This window comes from Neofelis nebulosa, chromosome 5, assembly GCF_028018385.1.
Source record: "Neofelis nebulosa isolate mNeoNeb1 chromosome 5, mNeoNeb1.pri, whole genome shotgun sequence".
Taxonomy (NCBI): domain Eukaryota; kingdom Metazoa; phylum Chordata; class Mammalia; order Carnivora; family Felidae; genus Neofelis; species Neofelis nebulosa.
Window position 1 is genome coordinate 155,801,743 of NC_080786.1, and position 23,635 is coordinate 155,825,377.

The following is a 23,635-nucleotide window of genomic DNA, read 5'->3' on the forward strand; positions in this document are numbered from 1 at the left end:
AGATTCAGCGCTGGACCCAGTGTCAGCAAGTGCTGTTCTCATTGGTGGCCCAAAGTCTGTTTTTGCTCCTTTATACGAGCTCCAGAAACTCACATTAGGAAAAAAAAAAAAAAACAACAAAGTAGCCATCGACCCGTCCATCCTAGGGCCTTTCATTTTTATGCCTAGCGCACCGACCTTGCAGTTAGGTACTTACAGACTAGATTTCAGGTCACCTAAAGTACAAATAGAAAGTATTCCGTTTTCCAACCCACCTTGCCCTCCCTCTCCATCCCTCTCTCTATCCTCTGTCTGTGGATTTACTATCCTGCTAATTACTCCCCATAGGCTGTAAGCCCACGGTGCACAGCACGCACCCCCACCCCTCGCCTTATTTCATTTTTAGCATCCTGTGTTTGAAGTCAGCAGGGCTCAGCAGGATCTGACCGACAGTTACCTCTTGCCTTGAGCCCGAGGAAAAAAAAAAAAAAGTAGCTGACGGTCTGCGCATGCTCTCTGCTCTCACAACCGCATCCTATGCTCCAAACAGGTTACTGTGGAACACATACCGAGCGGCGCCAGCTCATTATGTAATGATTTTGTGTAAACCGATAGAACGGGGCCGCAGACATGTTTAGGAGGTTGGTGGAGCAGAGGCTGGCGGGAGGGGGACTCACTGACCAGGTCCCCTCTCTGGGCGTGCCCTGCCTTCATTACTTGGCTTCTCACCCGGAAGGGGATATGGAACCACAAAAAAGGCAGCCCCTCTCACATTTGCTTTTATGTGATTGAATGTTTGGGGAACACTTGGTAATTCTTCCTTTCACATTTGCCCATCTCTTTGGGTTTCCTAGATTATGTGGATAATGGAAAATTAAGGCGATCCTTATTGTTAGTCGTAGGCAAAGAAAGTTTCAGATCTTTGAGATGCCGGGTAACTCCTGAAGTCCTTTCAAAGCTGCAAAAGTGGTTTATCCGTGTGGAAAAACCATGAATCCAAACGTTTTAAGGTATTGATGTTTTTATGTCAGGATTTTCTAATGTTATGTTATAGTTTGATGCAGACCCAGAATTCCACAGTGTTCTGAACTCAGATGGACACACTAGTGGCTGGGCTCATTTTTTCAGGAAACATTGTTTGGTTTGAAAAGCATTTTCCTCCCCCCCAAAATCGTGTAATTTTTTTTTTAATTACAAAAATTCTACCCAAATCATAAACAAAGAGCACTTGAGGGAGCCCCAGGATCCTGAGCTCTTTCATTGCCCCCTGCTCTGGGGTCCCACCTGGGACTGAGTGCGCCGGCTGTGAACCTGGAGAAGCTGGTTTAGAGGATGAGCAGAGCACCCAGCCCTGAGCTGGGCTGGGAGGGGCGGGCACGAGGTCCCAACGGGATGGTGGTATTTGGAGCCGTATGAAGTGGCTTTTGGTGATGGTGAGGTCAGCGGCCTGAGTGACCACGCAAGTGGCACTTGCCTTTTGCTTGGTTAAGGGTGTGACATTTGGATCAGTCTCCCCAGGGCAATGGCCTTGAGGATTCTTGGCCGGCATTGTCCTCTGATGTGGCCAGCGTCCCTGGGAGGGATCTGCCCTCCAGTGAAGGGCCCACCGGTTCCAGGTGGGGACCAAGCCCAGCAGCTACCCGCGGAAGAGAGAACCGAGAGAGAAGCGTGTGCCAATGCCTGGCGCCTGCGCCTTCCTCTCCTTTTCCTCCCTTCCCCGTGAGCTGCGGGAAGAAGTTGCTAGCTCTCACTGTGTGTTCCCGGGTAAACAGAGTGAACCAGCCTCACAGTGGACTGGGGGCGGTTGCTGACTGTCAGAGACCCTCCCCAGCTAAACACGCATCTCTGTATGCTTGCCTGCCAATTGGTATGAGCGCCCAAGAAAATACTCTCATGAACGGCAGGCAGTAACAATCCAAACAGGGTCTCCTCGGCATTCAACACCACGCATGGACGTGTTATTATTTACCACGTATTATGTAGCACACACTGTGTGTAGATGGGGAGGTCAGAGGCAATGTGTGGAGAAGACAGGGAAACATACAATGAAAGGGAACAAATGTGCAGGGAAGATGTATTTGTTTCATTTTTAATGAGCTCAGGAGGCTGAGGACAAGTTAGCTGTAACCTACATTGCCGGCCGCTCTCATCTGAGGATGTGTTTCCAGAGAGCTGGTCTATTTCCGAGTGACAGCCACTGCCTCTCATCATACAAGATTCCATGATTTTAGTAATTGGGCGAGGTCATTGGACACCCGCGGAAGAAAGGTGGGTAACGGTTGGTTTTTGGCGGGGGCGGGATGGTATGGTTTCCTCAGTTCCTTGTGGATTTTCCTACAACGGGCAGGGGCTGGGATGACCCCGGGTCACCTACAACTTGCCTCGAGACAGCTGAGCAACCTTTGAGCCCCGTTAAGGACACTGGCCAGGAGAACGGGGCCCAGAGAGGAAACACAGGGGGCTGGACCCTGACTTGGCCACTCATGAACTGTGGGGTGTCGGGGGCAGAAGGCGGTCTCTGTGCCTTAGATCCCAACTCCAGGCGGAGTGGGAGATGGTAATACCCCCTTCGGGTGGAGACAGGAAGAGGCCTACTCCTGGCAGTCTGGAGTTTACAGGCACTTGTAATTGCTGAATCAATAGTCACCATTGTTTGTAATCACTTACCTAGTAGGCGGGAGGCATTATTATTTAATACTTTAAATAATGAGTGCTTGACGCGCGCTCTCTCTCTCTCTCTCTCCCTCTCCCTCTCCTCTCTCCCAGATCAGTTTAGTTACCCAGCTTTGTCTTACCGGGCTTGTCCCCTTGTGTCCCTCCCCACGGCCACTTGCTGGTTAAGGCCACTGTCACCCTCCCATCTGCACGTTGAGGCAGGAGATGGTTTTTAATTACAGTTCTGGTCTGCTACCCCCCTTTTAAATCCCTTGGTGCCCCCCCGCCCCCAAAGGACTTGTAGATAAAGTACAAAACCCTTAACAGGGTTTGCAGACCCTGTGTCTCTAGTTTCATTTTACCCTCCCTCCCTCCTCCCCACCACCTGGAAGGGGGCCCAGCCTCTGAATTTCTCTCAGATCCTCCCCCCCCCCCCCCCCCCCCCCCCCGCCACCTTGTTCCACTCCCTCCTGCCGCTGAGCCTCTGCACCTGCTGTGGGGAACATCAAGCACCCTCCCCCCACCTCACCCGGAGGATCTCAGTTTAGATTTGATTCCCTCAGAAGAAATTGGTGCTGAGTGCCCCCCACCACACCCCGGGGTCTGCTGCTGCTTTGGAGGTCCCTCTGGGTCTCTGCACAGGGCTCATTATAGCTCTTGCCTCCTGGCATTGTGATTGCCTGCATTCTTGCCTGGGGCCCAACCTTGAAGGGAGCCTGTGCTGAGGCCACAGGCCTTGTCTGCCTGGCTGACTGCTGACCCCCGCAGCTCTGCTTGGTGCTCTCATTCCTGAAGGAGCCAGCGGGGGAGGGAGGGAGAGAACAGGTAGCCTTGGAGTCTAGAGGGGAAGTCAGGCCCTCATCATCACGTGGGTTCGGTATCCGCGGCAGCCGGCGGGTGAGCGGAGTGGTGGCCGTCACCCCTGCGTTCCCGTGGGTTTTTATCAAAAAACGAAAGACACCACCCATCCCTGGAACTTCCTCGAGGGCGACGCCTGTGGTGGGTGCCGGGGAGAGGAGGGCGGTAGGGGTGGGCCGTGACAGCTGGAATGCCGGGGTGCTGGTCCTGGGGGCCACCGCTGGAGAGGGGCTGCTGGATGCCCCCTGCTGCCAGCTGAACCCAGTGAGCGGGGACCCCCAGGGTGTGGGTTTGGTAGCAGACATTTAGCCTTTCCACTAAGGTGGCAGGTGGGGGGTGGAGAATGGGCTTTGGGGACCGGCCCTGGAGCTCACGGCCATCCCCACGGCTCTCTCCTCTATCCTCCAAAGCCAGAATTTGCAGTCAAAGCCGGCCGTCAAGCTGGAGCATGTGCCCCCCAAAGGGCAGGATGGATGGGCAAGGGGATAGCATGTGGTGCCCGCGGTAGGTGCCGGAGTGGCCTTGCACATGCTTTCCCAGGGGCCAAAGCCAAGAGCGAGCTGAGCAAGGGTGGGCTCCCGTTATTCCTTCAAGAGGCCCCGGCACAGAAGGCACTGGGCAAACCCAGGCCCGGAGGTGGTCCGGCAGCTTCCTCTTGGGAGCGGGACGGCCACATCCCCACGCCAAGGCTCTCAGGAGTCCGTTGTCAAGCCTTCCCGGACTCTGCGTCTGGAACGTATGAACCGACTTATGTTTGCATTTGAAGCGTTTCACATGCTGGGTGCCAGCAGCCAACCAAGCTTAATTTTCTCAGTTTTACTTTGCACTTTAATTTTTATCCACAGAATGTTATAGTCAGTGAGCTAAGTTTTGATCTCAGTGAGTTAAGCTCTTCAGAGGTAGGAGATGCCTGGGAGGGGGGTGTGCGTGTGTGTCTTTCACTCAAATGGCAAAACAACACTTGCAAACATCACAGGAACCAGAAATCTTGTGCGCACCTCTCCCCTCGCCCCACGTGTACTTCAGATATTCAAAACCTTCAAGCCTTCCAAGACTTCTGAGCCTTTAAATCCCATGATGGAAATTATTTCAGCTCTTCAATGATGCAGTCACGTACCCTAAAGTGGGCCCTGTAGGTGGGGGGAGAGCTGGTCCGGCCGCTAGAATTCCCAGGGTTTGTAGGCATGTTCATCGACGATCCACTTTCTGGTTTTGTTTTGGGGTTTTGATTGGAAACAATAATGATCAAGAAGCTATCGCCTCTAGAGGAACACCTAGCAAACCTAATGGAAACAGAACAGTGTGGTGCTGTTCTGCTTTAGAACAAACGACAACGTGGCAGTGTGTCCACAGTCCCGTGGCCTGAATTATCAAGGATGGTTCTCGATGGGCTCTCCCAATCAGGCCGACTGTCCTCAACGGTATGGAGGACAGTTGCCAAAGGCTCACGCTTTCGGCACTGTGGAACGTTCTCCTTGGGGTCGAGAGACGGCCAGGAAAGGCAGAGCATAATATCTGTCCACCCCAGGGTTCTTCTGCGTTTTGGGGGGTGGCTGCGGCACATTTATCTGTTCGGGGTTGCCAAGCCATTAGATGAGGATATTCCTTCCTTCGCACAAACACTTTTGAATCTTGGCACATCTGTACCAGTTCAATTGACTCCCCATGGAAGCTTTAAAAGCCAGGGTAGGTACAAAAGATCAGGTCCCCTGGCGTTGCAGTGCAAGGAACCCCTGTTGTTTTGGTGATTCGACCCTAGGAGCCATCGTGCCCCTGCCCTGATCCTAGGGCTCAGGGCAAGCTCCTCAGACTGGCTGTGTCTCCATTGCCTCGTCTGTATAATAGACAGAGAAAAAAAAAAAAATCGACCTTTCCAACTTCCCAGTGCTACTAGGAAGATGCAGTGAGAGGGAGAGTTGGAAGTGATTTGCAAAATTTACAAGGAAGACACAAATGCTGACTCCCACAAACCCCAGCACTTGATGTAAAGCCACTGCTCTTGAGAAATGTTGATGAGCCTACACAGGAAGGCACTAAAAGAGCTCATTTTAAATAAAATGCTTTCAATTACACACTTCTTAGGAACCCCAAGCGTTTTTATTGGGTTTTTTAACCGGTATACTTAATGTAAACAGATCATTTTTTTTTTTATGGTGGCCCGTGTTTGATTCTTTGAGACAAGCAACTCGTTTCTGTTACAGTTTGGGGAGATTTTGACTCCAAAGTAAGACTTTGGCAGGTTAGTTTCGTGTTCTCTCTTAGCGTTTTTTGTTTTTTTTTTTTAAACGGAAGAGGGAGTCATGGCTGGAGATGACAGATCCCTCCAGGTAAGCACCTTGACGTAGTTTCAGAAGCGTTGCCATGAATACTCAGTGACCCCGAGCCTCAAGGCCAGTCCCCTACGCTCTTCCCTCTATGGAGATCGTGACGTCTCTTGGTGCTTCTTCCCCGGTTTTCTAGAACGCCAGCAGCTACTCTGCAGCGATGACGGAGCCCAAGTCCGTGTGCGTCTCGGTGGACGAGGTGGTCTTGGGCAACATGGAGGCCACCGAGACGGACCTGCTGAACGGACATCTGAAAAAGGTGGACAACAACCTCACGGAGGCTCAGCGCTTTTCGTCCCTGCCCCGCAGGGCGGCCGTGAACATCGAGTTCAAGGACCTCTCCTACTCCGTCCCCGAAGGACCCTGGTGGAGGAAGAAAGGTAGGGAAGGCTGTTGTGTGCCTCGGGCCGGGAGGAGCCTGTGGAGGAGGTGACAGGTGTCTGGGGCCATCTGGGTCTGGAAGCCAGGAGGCGGGGAGTCTTCCCCCCCGGGTCACTGCCACGGCCAATTTCTTCATGCCCAACTTTTTCTGACCTCTACTACAAACAGCTCGGATTAGAGACCTCCGGACTTAGGGTGGCTCTTACAGCCTGATATGATTACAGAGGCTTTCACAAGGGCTGACCCGTGTCTGTGTGTGCTGGTTCCTCATCACAGGCTGCTGTTCCCGTTAGCCCTCCGAGAGGGGACTGTTTCATAACGTTTCAGAGCAGAGAGGAAGGCAGGCGCTCCGTCCCAAGTTTGAGGGGCTACGAAGTAGCCGTGACCTAGAGTGGCCCCCCGGGAAACCAGTCATCTACATTAAGAGTGGTGCCGGTGGGCTATAAATAAACTGTTATCAAATGAGCCACAGAAATAAAAATAGAAGGGAGAGAAAGGACGGGAGGCTCAGGTATTTGCCGCGGCTTGTCACATGTTAACGAGAATTGACGACCCACGGTATTTCCAGCTTCCTTAGCAACCTGGATGTCCCTGCGTTAGCTCTAGATTTTCAAAGTGTGTAGAGTTAATGCCTCCCTGGGCTGGCGTTTCCTTTTCCAGCCTGACCTATTTCTTCCCACGGAACTTACTCCGCATGTCCGTGCCCCCGTCCTGCACCCCTCTTTCAGGCGGGTGGGGGGCTGGTTAGGAGAGGGCACGTCAGACCTCACCAGGGAACATCTACTGAGTCACTCGGAACGGTGTGTGGAACGATGATGGTGACTCAGGTACCGCTGGAATATCGTACGTTAGGATTCTCCGCTCAAATCCAGAGTCAACCCTTCTTCCTTTTTGAGGAAGACCCACGAGGACTTTTTTAGTTTTCGTTTTCCTGTCTTTTCCCGCCGTCACCTCTGTTTTGTTCTCCTCCTCCCTTGAGGCCGAGTCGCTGAGATTGTTGGCCTGGGCACTCTGGGCTTCCTTGTGACCACGGTGTTGGACCCTCGGCTGACTGGCTGCTGGGACCGGCAAGCCGCGTTGGTTGCTGGATGACTTCTGTCTGTTTGTACAACTAGGAACAGACCCTGAGCCTTATCGATGGCCGAATGGACATGGCTGATACTTCCGTTATCCGAGTTTGCCAGCCAGGGTCATAGAGGAAGAAATTCTGTGAAGGCTCCCGGGTGGGTCCATTCGTGTGAGCCGACTGGAATGTCAGTACAGGGTTACAGCCTTTTCCCAACTCTCACGGTGAACAAAAGACTTTAGGGCAAAACTCGCCTTGTTGTGTTGGCTCGATTTGTCTATACAGACACATTGCGGCAAACCCGTGAGAGGCAGAGATGGGATTCTGTACACCTGTTAGGTATGGCCGGACGTCCCGGTGCGTGGACGGGTACCCTGTAAGCAGAAGGTGGGCTTGCGGTGCAGACATGGGAACACTTGCAGAACCCTGGCAGAACCCAGGAAGTACTCTGCATTTGCAAGTATTGTTTCTTATTTAGGTAAGGGGCTTGTTAACCCTGTATTCTCTCAGTGTTAGGACCGGTCCACATAATTGTCAAAGCTAGCCAAAGGTGACGGCATCTTAACGAGTGAGGGAGGGGCCGCCGCTGTCCATTCCCGGTGGCCTCCTTGGAAACTCCACCCAGGTGGCCTCCAGACAGACACTTGCCCTACAGTAACCTGTGTGGGCTCGGGAGGGGAGGAGTAGGAAGTGAGCCCCACGGGACCTGCCGGTGAGTCAGAGATGGCGAGGGCCGGAGATAGATGGGCATGATCCGTCTGGCGTGTCCCAGTTGCTGGTTTCTGAACCGGCGGGGCCTGATCTCGCTGCCTGGCTTCCTTCCCCGCTCCCCTCAGCGGCACCTGTTTCTGCTTTGCTCCCCCTGCCCTTCCCCCACTCGGTGCCCCATGGTTTCCTTTGTTCTCGGTGCCCTGTGATTCGGAATTTCGATGGCTTTCCGCTCCCCGTAAATTCAGCGGGGGAAATACTTCTCACAGAATAGAAAGGAAGCTGAGTGGTCAGGGGGCTTGTCCGCGCACCTGAGCTAGTCAGCCGGGGTGGTTTCTAACTCTGTAGCCGGGCTGCAGGGCCTCGGGGGTGCCAGGGTCCCTGTAGCCACAGGGAAGCAGCGTTCCTCCTGGAGGCTTGGTGCCCACAGGGCCTCACTGCTGGCTGCTTGGCGGCTTGGCTGCCCCGTTCGGCTGCAAGCCGCGGCCAGGGAAACCTAGAGCTTCCCGAATGAGGGAAGTTAGCCGCCCACGTGGCTCGAGCTCACTACCTCATCGCCAGCTGGCTCTTGAGTGGGGCCCAAGTTCCAGTGGGGTCAGAACTTGGGGACCGTAGCACCCCAGCTAAGAGCCCCCGCCCAGGATGAAGAGTAAAAGTAAGCATTGAATCTGGAGGCAGGCATCGGGGCTGTCCCCCGACGTTGGCGGCGGGGGGGGGGGGGGTGTCCTTAAGCTGGTACGTGTGTGTCTGCTCGTTCTTTTCCTGCTTGGTTCGCCGCGTCCTCTTCGGGGAGCCTGCTCCTTCTCGGGGTCCGTCTCCTTCGCCCTCAACGTGGGACCCTGCCTTTCCCGATTTTGTTCCTCTGATTGCTGCTGATTGCCTCAGCCCCCAGCAATGATTAGGCCAAGCTGAGAAGTCAGAGCCAGCCACCCTGCACCCCCCTTTTCTCATCGTGGCCATTCTATATCTGGCGACACTCTTGTAGAATTCATGTCGTTTGTGAGGCCCCTTGGCTGTGCGGCCGACCTTCGGGGCAGGGGCTCTTTCCCTTGCTTCTCTCACCATATCAGTTTTCAGTTTTTTAAAATTCGGCTTTACGTGTTGCACTCCCTGTAGCGATCACACAGGGCCTGGATGCCCTGGCGTCTCCGGACGCTGAGTTCCCGGAGGGCCCGGTGACCGCACCAGGTCACAGCCAAGAATGGACCTGCGGTCCGACTCCTGCTCCAGATTTCTTTCCATCACAGAGACACTGGACCGCTCTGTAGATTCCACGGTTTCTCCCAGAACCAGGCGCTGGGACACAACTCGACACAGAAGCTGTAGCAAAGCTTGGTGTCGCGATGAGAATAATGTTATACACTCCTACGTGATCGTTTCCAAGAAAGAGAGCTTCGTAATCCTTAGCAGCAAGGTGTCCGGTGAATCAGTGACACTATTTGTGAGATGTCAGGCACTGGCTCTTTAAGATCCTTGAGCGTGACAATTGCCAACCCCTGAATACGGCATTTAACAAAACATCTCGCATTTTCAATTGTAGTAACGTTTTCACCATATGATTAATGATGTCTTTGGAGGAAAAACTAGATCATGTAATAGATTCCTAGTAGAGAACACAATTGTGAAAGGAAGTGTTCTCAGGAGAACACAGCTCACCCCAAGGATAATCGCACCGGCTTCTGATACAGTAATTACTCTTCCCCAAGGAGTTCGCTCCCCTAGCACAAGTCGATGGGACAAATGTTCTGGAACGGTGTGGACGTCGGCCCCATCACACAAGCCATCGTGTCGGGGATGCGTCGGAACAATCCGGTCCGGTGGTTCTCATTCACCGTCAGCGTGACTTACTTTGAAAGCAGCTTTGGTTCCTGTAAAGAAGGCGCTGCGTTGGGAATATTTAGGAGCCCTGATTACGAACAGAATCCACATCATGAAATTCTTAGGTGCACGTGCTACTGCCACAGGGGGCGACGAGGACGTTTTACACCGAAATAGCACCTCCTGGCTTGGGGAGCACTTACTGGGATGTGACCGATCGGAAGGAATGGATACTCAGGGTACCAGAGGGGTGCTGCTCGCCTGGGGGACCAGTGCCGTCTCCATTTGTAGAATTCATGTCGTTTGTGAGGCCCCTTGGCTGTGCGGCCAATTCTGCCCTTTCTCCCCGTGGGATCCCTGAGGCTCAGAAACAGGGCCCAGATCACAGGATCACAGAAGACAGCCCTTGAAAGCGGGTCTGTACAATCTGAGGCCAAGATACAACAAGGAACCTGGCAAGCTCCTGGCCCTGAGGCGAAACGCCACAGGGCCACTCTGGCAGGGATGTGCCTCACCCCACTTTATGAAACCGTTACGCATCGCCTTGACCGTTAACGCCGATGTATTTCCCTTGTAGTTGGCCTCCTGCGTTGTCCGTCCCCTTTGCCATCCGTGAGGACCCATAAAAGACCTCCTGGGCCTTTGGAGAGGCTCCAGCTGTCCTGTCCCGTCACCAGGGGAGGCTGATGTGCACGGCATGCTGTCACCCAAACAAGTGACATGATTCTTAGAAATTAAATACACCTCCCATGATTACCTTGTGATGAAGTTCAGGCGGAGACTGAAAGTAATCGTATCTGGGGCTTTAGAGAGCCTGGCAATTGTCTCAGCGTGGTGAGTCTCAGACGGAAGGGCAGAGAATTGCCTCCTCTGGAGCCCTCCCTCCTTGCCCGGGATACCGGGATGGAGTTCAACATTCTGGGCGGGCCCACCTCAGATTATTGGTCCTGGTTTGCTTCTAAGCTTTAAACATGCGTTTCTCAAATGAAAGTTTGCTTTTTCTTACTTTCCAAAGCTATTTCGTGGGGCCTGCAACGACAGGCCGGCGAGTATGAGTGGAATGTGCCACTAATAAATCCCTTTCAGGAATTCCGTTAAGGGAAGACTGGATTCCAACCACGCACTGGCCGGCTTGATGCGGCCCACGGGAGCAGGGGTGGGGAGGAGCGCCGTGGGGATCCCACAGCAGCCATGGGTCTTCCGAGGGGTGAGCCGCTCAGGTTCAAGGGGGTTTGTACTCCCCAGCATGAATGAATGGCTTTCGAGCTTCTTGGGAACCATCGCACTAAGGTGGATTTTCTTTGGGGTACAAAAGAATATTGTCTTTAATACTCTGCCTTTGTCTCTGTCTGAGGCTGTAACTAGTCTGTAGGGCAGTGTGGTGAACCTACACCTTGCTCACAAGGGCTCTTTCCTTGAGGCTGGGGTGTTTACAAAGGAAGCCCAGTGGTCCTACGTAGTTGCCGTGGTGAGTCCAGACACTGGAGAGCTCCTCCCTTCCCCTCCTGGGGCCAGTTCTTAGGTCCTCAGTACTGGGTGGCTCCCCGGGGCAGGCAGGCAGGCCACCCACTCAGGCCCCGTAGTGGTGAGGTCTTCTGGAATAGTTTTGATCTTCTGTTCTCTAGGCTTTGAAAGAGGCTTTGAAAGACGTGTTGAGAATGGGGCCGGCTCTCACACAGAATCACGATAGATACAGTGACTGTGTTCAAAACCGGAAAGGCCTGCTAGTTTACAAGAACTTTTAACACCCAGGGGTCAGGGTGCTCCCCTTTCTCCAGCCAGCACATCCTGTGCCCTCGAGCACCCTGCGTGGAAGCCGGGGCCTGGAATCAGGTGCCGGGATGGAGAAGGTGGCACCGTCCAGCTCGATGGCCTCTGCAGACACGACTCAGGTGGCCCGGCCATCATGGGCCTTAAGGCTTCCTTTTCTCCTCCGCCTCGATGTCTGGCCACCCTGTCACCTTCCCATCTGCAGGCTCTTTACCCGGGCATGCTACCCTTTTGTCACTTTCCCAGAGAGTCTGCTTCATTCTTGAATCATCTGGTCTCTTCGATGAGACTTTGCAGGGCTGTGCTCTGCTTGGTGGAGCGTTGGTGTCACTGTTTCACCTTCTAAGGACGTTCCGGCCACACTTATTTTCACCTGCTGCCCTCCTTTAACACCCCAAATATGTTTGTATCTTGAGAACATCACATTCTTGAACTAAAGTCCTCTGTTAGGAACCAGAACCTAATCTTCCAGGGCAAAGCTATAACCCAAGGTGATATTTTGCTGAACCTGAAACCATTTCTGTTGTTTCTGAATTGGCAGAAAAAAAAAAAGTTTAGTAACCATACACCTGCTCTTTTTGAGTTCAGTTCTGGAATCAACAGATCTGCTCATTTAAGGAACAAAGGTAGCCACGTGGTCAGATTACATCTGACCTGTTCCATCCAGGGGTTTGTAGAAAGGTCGTGCATTCTCTCTGTCAGCCCCGTGCTGCCCAGCTTCCAAAACCTTTGTAGGAAAGCTTACCTTCAAGTGAACTATATCTAATACTGACTGTCTTGCTCATGGGAAAAGGCACCAAGAGGGGTTTTCGGAGTCAAGGGTGGAGGCCGACATGCCTGCTGGGAGCCAGTCTGACCCCAGCCATTAGCTTCGTTCCTCACTCTTGGGCTGTTCTGTCGGCCACCCAGTGCTCTGTGGGGGTAAATGGCATCTGATGTCAAGATTAAGACATGCCAGAGTCACTTGAACACTCTTATTATGTCCAGCTCAGGCCTGTATTTAGAGTCCCAATCTTGGAGGCCCAGGGGGACCTCCGAGCTCCCTCAGGCCGACCTCTTACCGGTGGAGGAACCTTCCTTGCTGCATCCCCACCAACGGGTGGCCAGCCTTTCTCTGGAAACTTCCAGCAACCAGGCACTGGCACCTCCCCGGGCAGCCAGGTCCTTGCTGGCACAATCTAATTCTTAGAAAAGGCCTCTGTCTGTTGAGCTGAAATCTGCATTCGAGTTCATCTGTTGATCCAAGTTCTGCTTTTTGGAACTCTGCAGAACACATATAACCTTGGTCTTGAAACGAGCTCCCCAATGAGGAACAGAAAAACTTAACCAAGTACCAAACAGCAACCAAGTGCATCAAGGCCAAGGACGACCTGAGGAGGAAGAGACAGAAGCACGTAGCCCCAGAGTCTTGCTTTGGGTGTGGGCATCCCAGTGACATCCCTGGGGGGGTGGGGGGTGGGCAGGGCAGTGAGCAGGAGCCTCTGCCCAGAATATTCTTGCTCTCTCGGTTTGCAAAGTGACGAGTGGAGCTTAACAGAAGAGGAGCATGTGAGGCCCCCTTTCTGTTTCTTTTACTGTCATAAGGCAAGCAGTGTGCTCGTCCAAAAAGTCCCTCACCTTCATATATCTCCATGGCCTATCTTGAAACCGAATCTTTTTAGCAGGAGTTTTATGGGCTTTCTCATTGTTATGTCTGTCCTCCCGCTTTTTTTCTGGAAGGGTTTATTTTTTATTACAAAATAACTGTCCACTAAGCAAAACAGTTTGGCTTTTTAGCACACTGCATCCTTAGGCACTTGGGGAAGAGTCGTGGGGGCCTATCTGTCTGGACATCCTACCCAGGAGCAGTGGAGGTTTCCAGGAAGGTACATCTTAGATTCAGGCTTAAACCTCAAGTCTTAACTACAGTCTCTCAGCAAGCTCCACGGAGAACTCCCCTCCTTTTGTCATTTCCTAGGCCCAGGTAAAATGAACCGCGTTATCTTTGCCTGTGACATACACAACCCCAGGCCCTCGGGGCAGCTGAGGTGCCACAAAAGGCCTCCCCACTTCCCTGGGGCGGGGTTCCCAGATTTCCTTCCAGGCTCAGGAGGGGCACTTCCCTCTGTCCTGTGTAGGATCGCTGTCCACCTGCCTGCCCTCACCCTCGAGGATGGGGGTATCGGGCCACCCGCCCTCCTCCCGGACGGCCCTTCCGAGGGCCGTGAGACTGGCCTGTTCCCAAAGAACGAATTCATTTTGGCCAATTTTCACCTGCACGTTCTCGGGGGAAAAATGAGGTTCTGGCCATCGGCCTAGCGGAGGCTCTCCAGCAGGCTTTCAATACGGAGTAAAACCCCATCTCTTTCCCGGTGCGGGGGCCGCGCTGACTCTGCGGGCCTGCTGCCCAGGGTGGGGTGGGGGGTGGGGGTGACGTGTGCGCTGTCCCCGCCAGGCGGCCCGATGCACCTGCTCCCACGTGCAGATCTAGCCGCGGGTCTGGAGGAGGCTGCCTGGAAGACTTTCGTGTTCTTAGAGACCCTAAATTCTGAATGGCTGCGAGAGAAGAACGGGGCCGGCTCCCCAGCGCGCGCAGGTGCGGGCGGGGCAGGTGCGCACCCCCGCGCGTGCGCAGTGGCCGCCGGCCGCCGCCGCCGCCGCCGCCGCCCGCGCCGGGGTTACTCTCGGTCAACGCTCGCTGGTAACCTCGGCGGCGCGGCGCGATTGGCTGCGCGCGGGGCGCTGCTACCAAGCGGGAGCGGAGGCGCTGAGCGCGGGCGGGATGCTGGGGCCCTGGGGCGGCCGGGTGTCCCCCCTCCCCGGCCCGGCGCCCTCTGATCCTCGGACCCCGCCCCGGCAGACCCCGTGTTCCGCCCGCACCCGCACCGACAGACCCCGGCGCCCAGACCTCAATCTCTCTCTCTCTCTCTCTCTCTCTCTCTCTCTCTCTCTCTCTCTCGTGTCGGGGAGCCTAATTTTCCTCCGGAGACGTCCCTAAAACGGACCTGATGCACGGAGAGACTCTACTCCCTGCTTATTATTTTGATGTCCGTTTAAGCATAATTGGGCGCTTGCTTCACCGGAGTGGGAACAGCGCACAGACATTTACAAAGGCCAGCCGCAGGAACACGGGCAGGTGTCCTGTGCAGTGTCTGTGTCCTTGTAGCTTTCATCCTGGGCAGGCTCCACGACTTTTCCAGACTTCTATTTGAAGTGGAAGGTGGCGCCATGAGGTCGGGTGGCGCACGTTCCCTTTGAGGCGACCGACTTCTCAGTCCTCCTGAAAGGTTCTTGTTTTGTTTTGTTTTGTTTTGTTTTGTTTTGTTTTGTTTTGGGCTCACCTGTGGGTGAGGTGCTATGAGGCCGGCCTCTGGGGGTGGGGCCGAGCGGGTTGGGAGGAAAGCACCCAGCCCCCCTCTGGGCGGTCAGGTCAGCCTTCACACATGACCCCGGGCGGGCGGGTTTTGGAATCCTGGAATTCCCCTTAGGAATCTGAAGCGGGGGATCCAGTAAGGCGGCTGGCATCCAGAGAGCCAGGCTGCTGCTTCCCTGTCTGCTGAGTCACTTCCACCCTGGGCGTGTCCCCGAGGCCAGGAGAAATAATGGCTGAACTTGACCAGCGTGTTTTCTGGAGCATCTAGTGCACGTTTTTTGCGAACTCACAAACAGCGGCGATAAACATAGTTTCTGCGGTTGGGCTCCGTTCCAACACCGCGAGGGCCTGGGAATGCCGTGATGGGATCGGGTGCCCTGTGTCACCGTTCCTGGGGACCGGGGCCCTCCCTGTCCAGACACACGCTGGTCTGGTTCCTTTGGGCTTAATTTCCGTGTGTCAGGAAACCTTAAACACTGTCATTCCTATGCTCTCCTCAACCTTTCGGTTTCCTGACCCGATGTCTAATGATTTTTCTCGTACTCTTGGGTTTTACTGGGCTGCTTACGGGTTCTGTGACTGTAGCCTTGACATTTTTGTAAACCTGCGTAGAGACCCTCTTAGTCCTCTGAGACTCGCTGAGCTGAAGGTAGCATCTAGGAAGTCGGAGACGGCGGGGGGCAAATTTCATTACCAGAAATTCCCTCTTCCGTTTTCTTGAGGTTTTGCTAGTGAGGAGGGTCCCAAACCTTTGCAAAAAGAAGGAAGTGTACGTTTAAGACAGCTGCGACGCTCCATCGTTATAAACAATAACAATGCATATTGGCAGCATAAGGATATACTACGTCCAAAATTCTAGTTGACGAGTGGGGAGCCCTTAGGGCGGTTTTCAGAGGCCCCCATCATAGGAAAGGAAGCTTGTGGGTTTCCTGTTTCTGAGACCTGCATATCAGCTCGTCCAGAAAGTGGTTACGTTTTAAATGGGGTGAGCTTTCTAACCATGTGCACCTCGTCCTCCTTCCTTTTGGTCGTTCATGAATGTGTCACGTGCTCTGAGCCAAAGTTCAGACGTCTCCTGCCTCTCGTTTTGATAAGGCTCAGGGAGGAGAGGGATCACGGTCATCTCGTCCCTTTCTGTCTTCGTAGGAGCATTCTGTACCTCTTGACTTTGGAACTGGCCGTGTCTCTCAGGGGCTCTCCTCGGCCCCTTCCTGCGTGCCTCCAGCCTGTCTTCCCTGAAGCTGCTCTGCAGGCAGGGTGGACTGGCAGAACTGCCTGGTGAGAAAGACGTCTGCTGGCAGTATATGTGTAGTTCTTCTCCCGCGCCGTGCCCTCGGCCAGGAACCCCGGCCGGGGAGGTGTTCCTCCTCCCATCCTCCCCTCTGTGGCTTGTGCCTCCATACCCTTGTGCCCCGTGGTCGTGGCGCTCAGCACACGATTTTGTGTCTTTTTTTTCTCCGCTTCCGAACAGGAACTATGTCAGTGACCCCTTATGGCTGCAGTCCAGCCCAGGGCCTGACTCAGCCCGGCCCGCAACGCCAGTCCAATGAATGGTGTCACAAAAGCCTAGGTCACAGCAGACAAGCGCGGCCTCAGCCTGGAAGAGGTCTCGGGGACATGGGACGCTTTGATCTTCCCATGCTGTATGGAGCCCATGAGCCCCCTCTGACCGATCACCCAGGAAGAGGCTGCCTGCTGTTTCCTTGGGTCATTGCAGCCCCGGGCCTCACCTCCAGCAACCTGGGTGGGCAGGCAGGCGGGTGGGAGATCGGTGGTGGCTAAGTCTGGCGTCTGGGGCAGACACCCTGCTCTTGGATCCTGGCTCCACCCCCCTCCCCCCGAGCCATGTGGCTCTGGGTCTGAGTTCCCGCATCTGCAGAATGGGGTGAGGAGGGTCCCACCCTCAGTGGGTGCCAGCGGGGAGGGGCGGAGGTCCACCCACACACAGTGGGGCACAGTGCGTGTCGGTACGGTAGGTCAGACTTTGCTGAAGTCCTGGTTTTTGTGGTCTTGCTTCCCTGGGGATTTTACTCATGAATAAGAACGACCAGTGTGTTTGTCTTCCCAGCATCCGCAGGGGAAGGTCTCCTGACCCCCTTCTCTTGTGGCTCTGAGCAGTGAGGTCCTCTGCCCGAGCTGCACAGAGTGCCCTCCCTCACCTGGGACCCTCGACCTCGTGTCCCGATGCCCTGGGCTCTCTGCCCTGTCCGAGGAAGACCGTTGACAAGCATCCCAGAGTTGTGCTCTGGGGGAATTTCTGTACTTCTCTAAGGTGGCTTCCTGCTCCTGGTGGCTGTCAGGACTGACCCCCACCGCATCAGGGATGTGAATAAATACCTTATTTAAGGCTTGTGCACGTCCGTGGATGAACTAGACAGAGGTTCCATTATTTCTGGGAGGTCCTGCAGGCACGTTCAGCTTGCCGGCTGATGAGTCTACTGACACGGAAGTGTCTACACTTGGAGTGACTGGATGGAAATTTCCACCGCAGGAGCAAGGCGCCCAGCAACATTACCCTTCAGCGGTTGGCTCGGGAGCTAGGTTCATTGGGTTATCTTAGGCGGGTGTGAGATGTTACAGGGCGCTGTGCGTGTTCCTCTTGTTGGCTAGAGTTTCATGGCTGGAAATGAAGGACGTCGTGCCCAGTGCTGAAACGTGGCGGGGTCGGCCGCCTCTCGGGCATGCGCGGTGACGGGCCGCAGTCTCGGCGTGGTGGCAGATCGCCGGCGTGTGAATCTCTTGGATTTGCAGATACAAAGTGTGAAATCCTGCCAGGTTGTAGTTTTGTAAAAAACGCATATTCCTTCCTTCGAGTCGTAAGTTAACGTGTAACGAGGTGGAGGAGGGTAAGACGAACTGAAGTATATACACGGGGCTTAGTCAGAACCTCTTTCTCTTTCTCTCTTTTAATAAAAGGACTGCGGGTCCAGCACCTCCTGGCAACGTATGCTTTGTGGCGGAGCGTTTGGCTTGGGAACGTGGGCTCCAGAATAAGGGAGTCTGTGTTCGTTCGAAGCCTGGTTCTGCCACCTACCGCCTGGGCAACTGGGTGAGTCCCCTCGCCTCTCTGTGAAAGGCCATCATCATCCTCACCGTCATCATATCCCTCTTACTGGATCCAGTAACCTCATATATATGAAGCACCATGCCCAACACGTCGTGCGGAACAGACAGTAGCTACAATCCCTATGAATGGTTCTGTATGCGACATAATAAAATAGTCATAATAGCCTTGAATCGAGGGTGGATCAAAGCCCTTCAGTTATCATTCTGAGAGTGAGTTGGGGGCAAAATCTTAGGCTTTACAAATAAGAGCAGTGGAGTTGGTTCACGGTGACGGTAAATGACGTGTCACCACCTGTGAGCTCACATGACCCTCACCTTGGCCCCACGGAGGGGAGGGGCCCTCGTGAGACAGCCGGGGTCACAGGCTGTAGTCTTGGAGGCTCCGCCCGTGGGTGGAATAGGAGAGAGGTAGGGTGACCTGTCTTGCTGTGTCCACAACACTGTGTCCGGCAGCCTGTTCCCGTCACCCATGAGGAGACTGTGGCTGGAGAAGTGTAAGCCACAGGTTCAGAGTTCCTGCAGGAGCCACTCAGACGCCCGATCACGGCCAGCCCGGCTGACCCCACTCTCCTCCTCTTTGCCCTTGATCGTGTGAAGCAGGTCCAGTGCCCACACTCGCCCATGGCCATGTTGAGTCAGCTCCCTACATGAAAATGTTCACTTCCTTCACGGTTGTGCCCTGCAGCCCTGTTTTCGGGGAGAACGAGGCAGTGTCCTCAGGGAGTAAGTCTGAGGAGCTCAGAGCACAGCCGAGTGGTGGAGGCTGCAGCCGGGGGTTCTGACGGGGCCCAGACCGCCCCCTGCCCGTCCCCGGGGACGGTGTGGCACTGTGATGGGCACACACTGCACTCGCTGCCCCGCCTGGACCCGGGGCGGGCCTGGGCAGGGAGGGGTGAATCCAGACGCTCTGTCACCTTGTCCGCTCAGGGCAGACTCACCAGAGGAGAAGAGGGGCCTGGGAGGACCAGGGAGGGCCTCTCCGGCCATCCGGTGTCCACTGCGACAGCTCTGCCCGCCTTCTAGAGAGGCTCAGGACGCCGGGCCACCAGCTTTCGTGCACAGCAGTGCGAAGTGGACGTGCCTCGTTCTTGACACGTTGGGGAGCCCGCCGTCAGCCAAGAAGGGGGGACGCGTCGGGCCCGTGTTTCTTCTGTTGGGGGTTTGAGAATCCACGGTAGCCATGCAGTGTTTTCTTAAGAAGTCCCGTGGTATCAGGAATGCTCCGTGGCGAGATGCATTTCTAAGACCCGAGGGGCCAGTGCTACGGTAGACTCCTTAGTGCGTTTTCTTTAAAAAAAAAAAATTTTTTTTAACGTTTATTCATTTTTGAGAGACAGATTGAGACAGAGCGTGAGCGGGTAAGGGGCAGAGAGAGAGGGAGACACAGAATCCGAGGCAGGCTGCAGGCTCTGAGCCATCAGCACAGAGCCCGACGCGGGGCTCGAACTCACAGACCGCGCGATCGTGACCTGAGCCGGAGTCGGTCGCACAACCGACTGAGCCACCCGGGCGCCCCACCCTTAGTGCATTTTCTTCTAAGCAAAATGACCAAAGCGTGTGCTGTTCTCTCTACTTTATTTTGACTTTCTGAGCTTCCGGTAGGGGACACTGGCTTTTTTAAAGCTGCGCAGCAAGAGGGAGGGTACTGTGGTGGGCAAGAGCCTGGGTTCTGCTATCAGACCCAGGCAGGGGTGTAACGATGCGGGTAATGGGGTGTATTGGCTGCAGGGAGAACACTGGCGTTTCGGGGCCTCTTCATTTCCTCTTGCTGTTTTCTTTCTTCTTCTTCTTCTTCTCTTTTTTTTTTGCTATTAAAAAACTTTATTCTTACTGTATTTTTTTTTAACCAAGAATACGCCCAGCTGGGGTTTCTCTAGCTCTTTTGTTATTCACGCCTCCCACACGGCCCCCCTCAGAGCGGATGGAGGGGCACCAGCCTCTGTGTTGTTCTGTTTGTTCCTCGGGCATCTTCAGAAGCTGAAGTGACGAGAGGCAATCAGAGGAGAAGGGGCCCCACACCTGAGTGAGTGCCAGAGTGGCTGCGAAGCCTGCGAAACGCAGGTGGCCGGTGCCACCCAGAGGGTGGGATTCAGCATCGGGGGGCAGGCGAGAATTGGCACGTCCCTTAGGTGTGGGTCATGCTGCCTCTGCTGGCTCAGGGACCTCACTCTGAGAACCGCTGAGTTCAAACAAAGAGGAGCTGGTGGCCGTTTGACAGCCACACTGACCCTGTGGGAGCTGGCCCAGGAAATGGCCCCGCCCACGCCTGCACTGGAGGCGGGACCCAGGGGGCGTCAGGGTCTCAGCAGCCCTGGAGCTCAGGGTCAGCTTCCCTGGGGGACCTAGGAGGGTGGGACCGGGGTGCAGGTGCCGCTCCGCGTGCAGCACAGGGCCGGGCCCAGGCTTCTGAGCCCCGCTGTGGACTTGGGGAGCCTGTCTGTCCCCTCCTCTCCCCTCCCCTGAGGACTAAAATCTCACTGTCCTCCCCCGGAACATCTCTGGGGAATAGCAGGCTTCTGGATGCTGGGTAACAGGGCGGGAATGCCTGGATTCAGCGATTTTTAGTGTTCGTATTCAAGAGAACACACATTGCATTTTTGTCTCTGTCTCACCCAGAGCACAGTATTTTAGATACTCTGTGTGCGTGTGTGCACGTGTATGTGTGTGTGCGCCGTCTGGTTTGAGACCTCACCCGTGTGGGATAAAGAAGATAAGGCTTCCTCCTGCTTGTTTGTAAAGCTTGTTCAAGCCCCCAAAGAAAGCTGTTCTGATCTCTGACACGGCTGGACTCTTGTCCACTGGCCAGTTCCTCTGTGAAATCTGGGAAGAGGGCCGTGTGAAGGGACGGGGGTCCGTTGTGGGAACCCCGGCACTGGCCGGACAGAGGAGGTGGGGGAGCGTAGGGGAGCCCACTTCCAACCTTCCAACCTGGACGCCCTCTTTCTTTGTCTGTAAACCTGCCTCGTCTTTGACTAACGGAAAAATTCCTCCCTTCTGGCTAAAACGTCACTGTAAGCCGCAAAATCTTTTGCGGAGGCTGGAGCCTGAGGTCGGCCCGGGTGGGAGGGCACGGCCAGAGTAGACAGGGGGGCCCACGGGTGTTCAGAATGGGCCCTTCGGACCCCGGGCTTCTCCGTTTCCCTCCCGGAGCAGGGTTCCAACACGAGCCTACCTGAGCCGTCTGTCGGTGTTTCGTAATACTCGCTCACAGCAGAATAAGGTCACATTTCCAAAGTCCTCTGCACCAGCTCCAGGGACTCGAGAAGAAACACCGCGGTCGGCACGGCCACCGCTTTGCCCGTAGGCGGGCACATGTAAAAGCCCCCCAAATCTTGTTCTCTGATGCACCACGTTCCCTGTCGTCTGCTGTCTTGCTTTGCAATCCCCACCCCCTTCTTGGCAAAGAACCTGAGCATCTTCCTCGTCTCGCAGCGGGTAGATTCTGAATCGCAGGACGGTAATTGACGAATTTAAAAAAATTATCCTGGGAACACAGAGGCGGTCCTAATGGTGGGAGCGTGAGCGGGGCGACTCCAAGGCTTCTCGCCTCTGTGCTGAAGGGCAGGGGCTGTTGGCGTGACGCCCCTTGCCCCACCACCTAATAGTTGACTCTGCCACTGAAGTGTCTCCGTTGGAAAAAACTTGCTGAGAACCGGCCATGACCTTTACCACGGGGGAAGCACCTTCACATGCGGCGTGACCGAGGCAGAGAAATCCCCAAGCTTGCTGGCAGAACTGGAGGTTCACAGAGGGTTGTTGACTTGGCAGGAGTCATGCGGGGGGGACATGTAGAAACCGGAAGCGTGAACTCTCTCGTTTTCGACTTGCCGGCTGAGGGTGACTTCCAAGCAAGAAGACCCTGTGCCTGGCGGGGTCCCGGGTCCCCCAGTCACCGGCCCAGCTCTACCTCCCAGGTGCCTGCTGCAATTCAGACCCACCCTACGAGCTCTGCTGAGCCTGTATCCCCTGGGCTGCCTCTGGACCTCTGGAGCCTCCTCCAGTAAATTCTGGATGCCCCGTGCTCTGTGCCAGAGTGCGTAGGGGGAAGCAGACGTCGGCATCTGAAGACTTCTGGGACTTCGTAGATGGAGGAACCAAAGAAAATGGGATTTACGTGAAAACTCGAGCCTCTCCGTTGGCTTGTGGATAAGCTTGGTCTATAAAGAAGCTGTTGGATTGGGGTTTTGGCATCATAAAAATTAGAAGGGAACTGGAAAATTACATTCTTCTCCAGCTGACTTGAGGCCTTCGGTGCAGATAAGGGGATTATTAAGGGGGGGTGGGAAGCAGGACTTCACCCCAATTTGCTTCACCATACACAGCAAGCACTCTCGTGGAGAGTGGGGTCCATTTGCCTGCAAGCTGGGGCTTGCCTCGCGTCCTGCAACCCCACACAGACGAGGGGCCAAGCAGGGCACAAGGAGAGGTCAGGGCAGACGGCAGAACAGAAACAAAGACTGTGGGGGGGGGGCGTGGAGAGGCCCACGAGGCTGGCAGGAAAAAGAGAACAACTCAGGGCTGGGATGCGGCCAGGCCAGGTGGGCAAAGCTGCAGGGGAAACCAGGCAATCCAGGCACTTCCCCGTCGGTTCCTGGCCTCCGCCCGTTATGGCACACCTCCACAGCCAAGCGAGTGTCTCGGGGGGACCCTGATGGCCGAGCACCAGTGGGGGGCCATGCCTGCCCTCTTCTCCCTGGGGAACATCCTGGAAGTGGGTCAGGAACAGTGGCCCGGGCAGGAGACCCCAGAGAACCCAGGGCGGATCGGGGAGGAGCAGGCTGGTGGGGGGGGGGGGGGGGGGACAATGACACAGACACATGTCCAGTGTCCAGTCCAGTGACTGGACACAGACAGTGATCCCGACCCCCGGGGCGGCTCCCTGCATCTACAGGTGTCAGCCTCGAGCTGTACGACCTTGGCCATCCATGCACGTCAAAGGAGTCAACGTGGGGGTTTTGACGGAGGCTGGGTATGGAAGGCAGTTTCTTAAGAGGAAAAAGAGTCCTCGGTGGATGTAAAGAGGCTTGAAAAAGGATTTATTGCTCTTGAGGCCTTCTTCACTCGTGATGCTGGCAAAACATTAAAACTGTTACAGTAAATTACCTGGTGATGAACGTTTTCATAGAGTAGCCTCAGTTCAGTGCAAGAAGCATAAACAGCTGCCGTGGCTGAGAGAAGGTGGTCAGCCACAGCCTAAAGCCCCTGATGTACAGGAATGAGCGATCTCATGAGCTTTCTTCCGTTTCTTCGTCATAATGTTGCCTTACAGGGAGTCAGAGATGTGATTTCAAGATACAGCCGCATAAGCAGGTATCAGTGCTTGTATGTGTGATGTATTCACGTATGATTACTTTTATATGTGAGTATTGTGTTTTAAATTTTTTTTAAGTGTATTTATTCTCGAGAGATAGAGACAGAGCACAAGCAGGGGAGGGGGAGAGAGAGAGAGGGAGACGCAGAACCCGAAGCAGGCTCCAGGCTCCGAGCTGTCAGCACAGAGCCCGACGCGGGGCTCGAACCCACGGACCGCGAGATCATGACCTGAGCCGAAGCGGGACGCTTAACCGACTGAGCCACCCAGGCGCCCCTATGTGAGTATTTATTTTTAAGTAAGGAAAAGAACTTAAAGATTCACCGAATCCAGTTTTCTAGAAAAAT

At 54.8% G+C, this 23,635-nt stretch overlaps 1 protein-coding gene across 5 annotated transcripts in view; it reads left to right on the top strand.

The window, feature by feature from the left end:
• ABCG1 (ATP binding cassette subfamily G member 1) overlaps positions 1–23,635 on the top strand; it is an 81,226-nt gene that overhangs the window by 14,229 nt on the left and 43,362 nt on the right. For all 5 annotated transcript variants that reach the window (XM_058732090.1, XM_058732088.1, XM_058732089.1 and 2 more), the window contains one exon: positions 5,953–6,196. In XM_058732090.1, the coding sequence (XP_058588073.1) occupies positions 5,953–6,196 (244 nt within the window). The remainder of the gene's footprint in view (positions 1–5,952; positions 6,197–23,635) is intronic.